The sequence below is a fragment of the Lampetra fluviatilis genome, chromosome 51 (assembly GCF_964198595.1).
Source record: "Lampetra fluviatilis chromosome 51, kcLamFluv1.1, whole genome shotgun sequence".
NCBI classification, from domain to species: Eukaryota; Metazoa; Chordata; class Hyperoartia; order Petromyzontiformes; family Petromyzontidae; genus Lampetra; species Lampetra fluviatilis.
In genome coordinates, this window is record NC_136325.1 from 9,357,289 (window position 1) to 9,367,881 (window position 10,593).

A 10,593-nucleotide genomic window follows, 5' to 3' on the forward strand; every position below is an offset into this window, starting at 1 on the left:
TCGACCACAACATATAGCAGGCTGAGGCGCACGGCCATGCAACACAAAACTACGGGCCATGCAGTAAAGCCAATATAGTCTGCGCAATATTACACAAACTATATCCTGAAGCCCTCACGTCGTGGCTAGCAGACCCCAGCGATGGCATTTACCTACTGGAAATATTGAACAGAATTGGGCAGAAGAGCAGTGGTCTTTACAGGCACCCTCGTGAGACTGTGGACGTCTATTGGATGTAGATAGCAGAAGTGCAGAGAATCACTCCCCAACTTCAAAACCCCCTCCGGCGACCCGATGATTCAAGCAATTTCATTTACTTTTTTTGCGTCTCATGTCTACCATCTCACGAGTATTGATGTCTCAGGTTTATGTTTCACGCGTACAGTTTTTTGGGTTAGATCACGTAGATATAAATGTGTCGTTAAACCCGCCACCACACGTCAACAAAACGTGTTACTAGCACAGCACCACCGGTGTGTTGGAGAGCAAATCCACAACATTTACAATCTGAGTACGACGTTTCGCCAGTAATTACAAGCGGCGTCATCAAAGCGGCAGCCAGATTTATGGGGAGTTTTTTTTTCTCAATCACGCCTAGAAATGTAACGTCGGTGCATCATCAGCATGAGCATTTGCAGGAGAGCCCAGCGGTATCGCGCTCGTCGCAGAAGGCTCGTGGTTCTAATCCAGCGGGCCGCCCTGGTTATTGCTGCCGGTGCACTGAGCGCAAAACATCGCTGCGAGCCATCTGCTTCACAGCGGACGTTGGATATTCGGTGACGTCACTCGCGAGAGTAGGTCGTCACGAAGCCGACATCGCGATCCAAATTTGCGAAAAAATGTCAATAAACACAGTAACTTACTCGGGTGGGTTACCTGTAGTAATCATGGCCTCCCTTACTGCAAAACCTTGGCAGGAACCTCCTCGATAAAGAGTCATGAGGCTCACAGTGAGGCTTTCGTGGATAAAACAAGCGCAGTAATAGTAACAATGATGTACAGAAAGCATTGACGATTACATGTGTAGAGAAGAGCCGACACGAGATTGCAGGGGTCTCGTCCTTTATTCCTTTCCTTCCATTCACACCTGTCGCCAGCCGTCCCAATCCCGTTCCCGCCAAAGGCCCCCCTTTCCCGCCCGTTCTCTCCTTATATCACCTCGATCACCCCTCCCCCTAACCCATCTATTGGTGGGAATCCTTCCCCTGACACCCCTACATCACCCCCCCCCCCCCGGAGAAAAAATAACCGTCCTCGGTTCTGCCTCCCCCATGGACCATTTAAGTCTCCCCATGCCTCCCACCACTGACAGTGACGACAGCCCTTACCCCCCCCCACAACCATACAATGCAATATAACACAACAAATCAATTGCGCGGCCTGCCCAGGTCTCCAGCCAGCATCCCGTAACAGCCCGGACATCCACAGGCAGCAGATGACCGTGGCGGCCCCCTCCTTCGAAGGCCCTCTCGTCGCGGTCCCTGGTTCGGTGATGCCGGTGTCGCCTTGCCTGGCGCCGCTGTCTCTCCGGCCCCCGCTCGTGCCGCCGCTCCGTCAGGCCTCACATGGGGTGCTGTAGGTGACAAGGGAACACAGGGCACCGAACCCCCTGCCGGTCGGCGCGTGGTGGTCGGCGACCTTGGCCTGGGTAGGGATGATGATGATGTTGGCAGTGATGTTGGTGGTGATGTTGGTGAAGATGACGGTGGAGAGATGTATGGCTTAAGGCGGGTGGGGTGTACAAACCATCGTCGCTTACCCAGTTGGACCTGGACGCACTGCGGTCGGAGTGCTTTGATGACCTCGACCGGCCCTTTCCAGGGTCGGTGCAGCTTTGGTGAGAGGCCAACCGGCACCTGAGGACAGTGTAGCCATGCCTGGTCCCCGACTTTAAAGGGCTTGGCTGTCACTGTCCTCTCCCGTATCCGTACATTACTCTCTTGGCTCGCGGCCGATGCGGCCTCGGCTGCTTGGCGGGCCTCTCTCAAATAAATGAGGGAGGTCTTTAGTGCCTTCGGCCATGCGTCGGCTCTTGCCGGAATGTCCGTCAGCTGCACCTCAATAGGCGGAACGGGATCCCGTCCGTACATCAGGAAAAACGGCGAGAACCCCGTCGCCGCGTGTGGGGCCACCCTGTACGCCGCTAAGACCGATGGAATGTGGAGGTCCCAGTCGGAATGGTTTTCGTCCACCACTTGGGACAGCATGGCCGCTATGGTGCGGTTAAGCCGCTCTACCATCCCATCGGTCTGGGGATGATATGGAGATGTTCGGACCTTTTTAGTGCCCAGGATAGAGCAGACGTCCTTCAATAGCTGTGAGGAGAAATTCCTGCCCTGATCCGTGAGCAACCGCTCCGGTGCCCCCTTATCAAGGACATAGCCTCCCACGAAGGCATCGGCGATGGTCTGTGCCGTTTGGTCCGGGAGGGCCCACGCCATCGGCCACCTCGTGCAGTACTCGACTCCGACCAACAGGTATTTATTTCCCCGTGGCATGACCGGCAGCGGTCCCAAGATGTCCAACGCAACCAATTCGTTGACCCTGGTCACCGTGATGGGCTGTAGGGGCGCCCGGCTTACCCGGGGTGGCGGCTTTCGCCGCGCACATTCGACACAGGTAGCGACCCATCGATGCACGTCAGCGGTCATACCTGGCCAAAAGTACCGACCCTGTAATGTGTGCAGTGTCTTCCGCCCTGCCAGGTGCAGCAGCTGGCGGCCGTGTATGTCCATAACCAATTGTTGACGCAGCGACTCCGGAACTACCAGGCATCGCCGGCGCCCTGTCGGGTCCTATCGCATGAGGAGATCCTCCCATACGATGTACTCCTCCCCCCCTGCCTCTGCTGAGGCGCGTAGTGTTCGCAGTGGGGCTTCCTCCAGCTGTAGCCGTCTCCAATCGTCCAAGGTCAGCCCCAGGTCGTGGTCAGTCAGCTGGACCTCACCCTGTGCGCCCTCCGCCGTGCGTACAGGAGCGATGACCGTCCCCTCCGGCCTCGCCTCCTTGCAGCGTGCCCCGCCTGTGGTGCATGCACAAGGGCCCTGGGGCACCAGTCGGGACAATGCGTCTGCGTTGGCATGTCTGGTCCCTTTGCGATGCACTACTTGGTACCTGTACTCCTGCAGGCGTTCTATCCATCTGGCCAGCTGGCCCGAAGGCTGGTCGATGCGGAGCGAATACTGCAAGGCCGCGTGGTCAGTGCGGACCGTAAATTTGCGACCATACAGGTAGGGTCGGAATTGCTGCACAAAGTGAACGACTGCCAGGAGTTCCCTACGTGTGACGCAGTAGCGCTGCTCCGCTGATGAAAGCACGCGACTACCATAGGCGATAACCACCTCCCGACCCTGCTGGACTTGCGACAAAACACTGCCGATGCCCACATCGCTGGCGTCCGTGTCCAGGATAAAGGGGAGGCCAAAATCCGGAAAGGCCAATGGTGGTGCATCTGTCAGACGTGAGCGCAGCTGCTGGAATGCCTCTTCCTCCAGAGGGCCCCAATAAAACCTCTGGTTCTTCGCCGTCAACACGTGCAAGGGCTTGGCAATGGTTGCGAAGTTGGGCACAAACCGGCGGTAGTAAGAAACGAAACCCACAAACCGGCGTACCTCCGGAACCGTTGTGGGAACAGCCCAGGCCCTCACGCAGGCCGTCTTTTCCGGGTCTGTAGCCACTCCCAACTCACTGACGACGTGGCCCAAGTAGCGTACCGACGACTGCATAAGGTGGCACTTCGACGGCTTGAGCTTCAAGTTCGCGTTCCGGAACCGCAGGAACACCTGACGCAATCGGTCAATGTGTTCCTCGAATGATCGGCTGAAAACAATGACGTCGTCCAGGTAGATGAGGCACGTTTCCCATTGGAGGCCTGCCAAGGCCAACTCCATTATGCGTTGGAACGTTGCCGGCGCCGTCTGGAGGCCCATAGGCAGGCAGTTGAACTCGAACAGGCCCTGTGGTGTCCGGAATGCTGTTTTAGGCCGGGAGTCCGCGTCTAGTGGGACCTGCCAGAACCCGGACAACAAATCCAGCGTACTGAAAAATTTTGCTCCCGCCAGTGCATCCAATGAGTCGTCGATACGTGGTAGGGGATATGCGTCGGCCAGCGTGACGGCATTGAGGCGTCGGAAGTCCACACAGAATCTCAGTGACCCATCTGACTTCTTGACTAGGACCACCGGTGCCCCCCAGGGACTCGAGGATGGAGAAATTATGTCGGCCCGCAGCATCTCCTGCACCGCTTGTTGAATGTGCCCTTTTTCCATTGGGCTCATTCTATATGTGTTTTGGCGCAGGGGTGCGGCATCTCCCGTGTTGATGTGGTGCTGTGACAGATTTGTGCGCCCTAGGTCGAACGGTCCCCGGCTGAACACGTCCGAGAACTCCTGCAATAACGAGTGCAGCTGCTGTTTCTGGTCGGGCGGCAATCCCGGCTCAGGCCCCGCCAGCTGGTCCATCCACGATTTGGCCCCTCTGTCCTCGGACTGGCTGATGCTGCCTACAAGCTCGGGCTCTGTCCCTGGGGCTCCTAGTGACAAGGGACTAACGTGGGCCAGAACTGTTCCCTCCTGCACCGTCGCTGTTCTATCGGAGGTGTTCAGCACCTGAATGAACAGATGCTGGTTCCTCTGTACAATAGTTTCGGCCCCCACCAGCGCATGACGATCCATGGCCGCTGACGCCGGAGACACCAGGATGGGTGAGTCTGGTCGGGCTGTCACGAGGGGGGACCGATATTGCAGCGGAACCAGCATCTGGGCTGCCGGGGGAATGGAGACAGACTTACTGACCAGAGCCTGCACGTAGGGTACACCCCGGCTGGCCCCCTCCGCCTTTAGGAAATGGAGATGCGTTCCCTGGACTTCCACCCGCCCATTGGCCAGATCGATTTTCATTGGCATCCGCCTCAGAAAGTCCGTCCCCAACAGGCAGGGTACGGGCAACGTTGCGGAGACAAGGATGGGTCCTGCTACCGAAAGCTGCCCAATCTGTATCGGGGCTTCAACCTGGCCCAGGAAGCCCATGCTGCCTCCATTTGCTGCAATGAACGTTGTCTTGACGGGGACTAAAGGTCGGATTTTATCCGGCAGCATCTCATGCATGGTGCTCGAGATGATCGTGGCTGATGCCCCCGTATCGACCAAGATACGTGCCGACACTCCCGCGATTTCACCGACCAGGACCGAGGTTCCTGACGTGGCCGCTACCACCCGCCTTGCCAGCTTCCTCCATTGTGTGGCTGAGTCCGGCCACTGACCAGGCGGCGTCTCGTTATCCTGTGGTGCATGGTGAAATGATGGGGGATGGGTGTGGATGGACTGAAGATGGGGTTCCTCCCTTTGGAGTGCGTCACAGCAGGGTGAACGCGCCCTTGTTACATAGTGTGGGCTTACCCCTGGGTTGCGGGCTGGGCTCTCTATGTAGTGCAAATTGCCCCCCCTAGGTGACGTAGGATGGGCCCCCCTTGTGGTGTGGGGGGGCCCCCCCATTGTAGGGGGCGGTGGGGACTGGGGGGTGGGCCTTCCCGTGAGCCCCTCCCTTTCCTTTGTCACGGGGGCGTGGTCCCCCTGGTTCCGTCTCGCTCTGTCGCAAAGCGGTGGTGAGGCGGGTCGTGGAATTGCTCCAGGGCGCAATGTCAATCGTGTGGGCTGCCTCCGCCCCCGGGCCGTTGCCCCTGGCAACTCGCCGGCGTTGCAGGTAACTGGTGACGTCACGCCCGCCGGCGACGTCACGCCCGCCGGTGACGTCACGCCCGCCCGCGAACCCACGCCCACCCGCGACGTCACGCCCGCCCGCGAAACCCCGCCCGCCCGCGAAACCACGCCCACCCGCGACGTCACGCCCGCCCGCGAACCCACGCCCGCCCGCGAACCCACGCCCGCCCGCGACGTCACGCCCGCCCGCGAACCCACGCCCGCCCGCGAACCCACGCCCGCCCGCGACGTCACGCCCGCCCGCGAAACCCCGCCCGCGCGCGACGTCACGCCCGGCATCGACGTCGCTGCCGGCCGCGACGTCACTTCCGCCCGCGACGTCACCTCCGCCCGCGACGTCACCTCCGTCCGCGACGTCCCTCCCGGCGTCGGCGCGACTCCCGGCGCGGTCCCCGGCCTCGGCGCGATCCCCGACGCGGTCCCTGGCCCCGGCGCAATTCCAGGCGCGGTCCACGGCCCCGGCGCAATTCCCGGCGCGATCCGCGACACCACTTCCGGCCGCGACGTCACTTCCGGACGCAACGTCACGTCCGTTCGCGACGCCACTCCGGGTCGCGATGCGACCACAGGCCCCGGCGCTATCCCCTTCCCCCGACCAGAACAGCGGGGACCGGGAAACGACACCACCGGCGCCCACCCCGAGGAGACTCCCGGTGAGTTCGCGGCGTCGGAATTGTAATTACCCGGCCCGCCCGAGAGGCCGGGTGGGACGGCGTCACTCGCCTGGCTCCTGTCGGCGTTCGGCCCCGGCAGGTTCCAGGTGACGTTGGCGGCCTCCGGCTCCGTGCGGCACCCCCTCGCCACATGCCCCTCGCGACCACAACGGTGGCAGACCCACGGGGCGTTGCGTCGGGGGGGCTCGGCGCGATGTTGTAGAGGCGGCTGCCAGCGACGCGGCGGCTGGTCCCTCTGCTCCGCCAGTCCCCGGATCGCCGCGTACACCTCCCGCAGCGATGGCTCCGTCTCAGACGTCGGCGGTCCGTCCCCAGATGCCCCACCGGCAGCCTGTGGTGACGGTGCAGGTTCGGCGGTTAGTGTCGCTGGACCAAGTAGCGCCGCGGCAACGGCTCGGCTGTTCCCCCCCGCCGCGCCAGCCACCGGGCCCACGGGTGGCGCCCGGCCCATGACCTGCTCGTGGGCTTGGATGGTCCGGGCAGCCCACAGCGAGGTGCGTTCTTCCGGCGTCACTACGGGCATTACAACGCCGGCGCGGCAAGCGTAGGCGATGAGGTGCTCGACCACGAGGTCCTCGAGCGCTTCTTCAGCCAGGCGAGGGAAAGCTCTCCTCGCCAACACGAGCAGCGCCCCCCTGTAGGCTAAAGGGGATTCTTTAGCCCCTCGCTGGCGATCCTGGAACCGTTTAAAGGCTCCTTCCGCCGGGCAATAGATCTCCCCCAAAGCCTCGTAGGCCGCCTGTAGCGTGGACTTGCTGTGCGAGGGAAGGGAGGTGTAAGAGGAGAGTGCTTCTTTGCCCAGAACAGATGGCAGCGCTCGTAGGGCCTCTTCGTCTGTCCACTCGAGAGCGTGGAAGGCAGCCTCGAATCGGCGGACAAACTCCTCCCAATCTTCTTCCTCAGCCACAAACTTGTCGACGGGCCCCAGCCGACGCGGCCGTCCGGCCACCTGCTCTCCGTGTTGGGTGTTTAGCCCTGGGGGTTTTGGCGGGAGCGGCGGCGGCTGGCGTGACGAGGTTGGTTGCGGCTCCTGCCCGGCCGGCTGGTCGGCGTCCGGTTCCCGTGGCCTCTCCTCCCGTAGTACGCGTGGGGGTGGGGGTCCCGGTGCCGGCGGGCCCCCCATAGGGAGCCTCTGCAAGAGCTCCTGGAGCGCCCTCTCCACGCGGGCCATGCGGTCCTCCATGCGATCCTCCAGGCGATCCGGGCCCCCTTCTGCTGCTTCTGACAGCAGGCCCCCTTGTTGCCCAGGATGTGAAGGATCCCCGGCCCCTGCTTCCTCCTCCCTCGGCTCCCTCCCGCGAGGATTCTTCTTTGTAGCCATTAGGATCCCACCGCTGCCACCAAATGTAGAGAAGAGCCGACACGAGATTGCAGGGGTCTCGTCCTTTATTCCTTTCCTTCCATTCACACCTGTCGCCAGCCGTCCCAATCCCGTTCCCGCCAAAGGCCCCCCTTTCCCGCCCGTTCTCTCCTTATATCACCTCGATCACCCCTCCCCCTAACCCATCTATTGGTGGGAATCCTTCCCCTGACACCCCTACACATGTGTGGTTTATGCATGATGAGCCGATGGAATTGCTTTGGATGAATTGATGCCCTAAACTGGAACTAAAGTAAACAATTTTCCTTATTTTACCAGGTAAGATCCACTGAGCTATGTAGCTCTTTTTCAAAAGCAATCTGGCCACACATTATAGCTCAATGAAGTGGCTTAACACGTGGAAACGTATTGTAACCACTCTAAACGCGTGATGTTGATTGTAAATATGGGGGGGGAAATCCAGAGCACTGGATTGTGTACAGGGAGAGACACGCAAACTCCAAATATACAGCAGCAGGCGTCAGGGTCGGGATCGAACCCACGACCTCCTGTACACTAGGCGAGGTAGTTACCATCTCGCCACCGTGACACCCTCTGACACCTCTGAAATAGACTCGGCAAAGGTGTCGATGGCTGGAGTACAGGTCCCATATAGATCTCTCTCTCCCCACACGCAAGCACGCTCCCCCGAACAAGCATGAATAGTTGCGTCGTGATTCACGTGATCCTCTCTTACGCCGTACGCACGTCGACCTTATTTCCCAACCGTGCTCATCGAAGGTGCGGGGGAAGAACAATAAACTACTTTAGTATACATTGGCAGAAAGAAAAAAACAAGAATTTTGGAAAGCCGCGACGGTTTGGCGGAATAATTCACATTTCTCCAAAGAGGCAATTGTTGCAACGATTTGTCATGAGAATAGAAAATGTCTGCTTCTCCATTCAGTGGTAACGTTCAACTTCGGTAAATAATTTATTCATATAACCAATTACGCGACTCCTTAATAATGCATCTGCTTCACCCTCATGCACGATTACCTCATTGTTCAGTGACATAAAGTTGCTATGGTGACGTGAAAGTGTAATTGATGATTGTACGACTCTCATGGTGGCACACAACATCCTGTGTTTCGCTCTCAGCAAAGTTCCCCGACGTGTTTTCGGGCAGTAACCTCGTGTGTTGTTCGGCGCGTGGACCGAAACGTCGGACGTCGAGCTAAACAACCCGAGGGCTCGTCGGAGAGCCGTGCGGCGAGCGAGAGAAGCTGCGTGGTTAAAGATACTCGCCGACACATTCCGCGAGGACACTCGTCCCATTCGTGCTCATCACGATCCCCGTCCCGAGGTGCTCGGCAGAAACCGCCGCAGTCTGGAAGCCGATGAGTTTCCACCGAGGTTTACAAACAGTCCGTTGTCAATTCACAAGGCTTCAACGCCTTACAGGACACACGTACATTCTATTGCGTGCTAAATAGAAGTCACCGAGTGGTTTGTGGCCGTGATCTTGCCAAAATGAACGCATTGTAAGGTCGCACTCATTACACACATAGTGCTGAGCCACAAATGAACCACAATACCTTGACGATCTCGCCAAGGAGCTGAAACCATCACGCAAACTCCGGTCATTCTCGCAGCGGATTTTGGCAAACCATCGAACAGAGACGGCGAGTGCATCGCGCGCTTTCAGATGTGCAGCTCCAACCTTCGTGAGGTGCGGGGGAAGGACAACAAACTAAAGACAAAAAGCAGTTCTCAAGAAATGGGTTTTTGATTTAAAAGTGAACATCTCCGGTGGCTTCTTAATATCGAAAGAAAGATTCGTCTCGATGGCCGCAGAAGCGCATCTGAAAGCACGCGATGGGGTGACCGTTGGATGGCTCGCCAATGCCGCTGCCGTATGCGTTGATGTGACGGGGTCCGAATGCTCTCTTAAGAAGCGTGGTCTTGTCCCACAGCACTCCCTGAGTGTCTGCGAGTTGAACCGTTGACGATGTGCAAGCTGGACCAACGGTGATCACTCCGACACTGTGGCCCGATCGGCGATTCAGTCGAATAGGGTTTGCAGAATGACGGCGTGAATCATGAGCTGTGAATGCAATCACACTAACCTCGCTTATTAGTGCAGTTGTTAATTACTTCCTGCTAGAATATAATGATTCTATTCTTGGGCATGGCAGCAATGTGCTCGATGCGCGCAGGGCAATGACCGTCTTTGTTCGATGGTTAGCCGAAAGCGGCTGCGAGGATGACCGAGTTCGCGTGATGGGGGTTTGTGCTCCTTGATGACATCAGCGAGTCATCTTCTTGGTTCTTTCGGTAAAGTCACGAAGAAGGGAAGTAATAGAATAATAAAAATAAAACATAATAAAATAATTCTCACGACGTTTTGGCCACAACGCAAGGACGGCTGCTTGCGTTGTGGCCGAAACGTCGTGAGCATTATTTTATTATGTTTTATTTTTATTATTGTATTACTTCCCTTCTACGTGACTTTACCGAAAGAACCAAGAAGATGAATCCCTGCAGTCACGAAAGCTTTAAATTGACATCATCGAGGTATCGTGGCTTCATTTGTGGCAAGCGCTGTGTGTGTGATGAGCGCGACCTCGTAATGTATTCGTTCAGCAAGACCACGGCTACAAAGCACTCGGTGTCTTCGATTTAACGGCGATTGTTCATTTGCAGCTAAACTTTCATGAAAACTGCAATACAATTCCATTTCTTTGATGAGGTTTTTTTTCATGCAAAATAAATGTCATTTGCGCAGAGGTTTACATCTGGTTATATATAATTTCAAGTCAATGCAATCGTTGTATTGCAGCTTCCTTTCTCGTGGTTTACATGGTCAACAATCAACTGTGCTGCTTCCATACCTAAGACT

The 10,593-nt window shown here is 57.7% G+C and overlaps 2 protein-coding genes across 3 annotated transcripts in view; both read right to left on the reverse strand.

Annotated features, from left to right (window-relative positions):
• GPC5 (glypican 5) overlaps window positions 1–10,593 on the reverse strand; it is a 79,138-nt gene that overhangs the window by 24,054 nt on the left and 44,491 nt on the right. The gene's annotated exons all lie outside the window — the stretch shown is intronic.
• LOC144948945 (uncharacterized) lies at window positions 1,022–7,916 on the reverse strand. 2 transcript variants are annotated; one of them, XM_078878701.1, is made up of 2 exons: window positions 6,441–7,916; window positions 1,022–1,573 (listed from the first exon to the last, which is right to left on the reverse strand). In XM_078878701.1, the coding sequence occupies exons 1-2, from the start codon at window positions 7,710–7,712 to the stop codon at window positions 1,562–1,564; spliced, it is 1,284 nt and encodes a 427-aa protein (XP_078734827.1). In that variant the 5' UTR covers window positions 7,713–7,916; the 3' UTR covers window positions 1,022–1,561. The 2 variants fall into 2 exon arrangements, with proteins under 2 accessions (XP_078734827.1, XP_078734826.1); XM_078878700.1 differs by having other exon boundaries at window positions 6,060–7,916.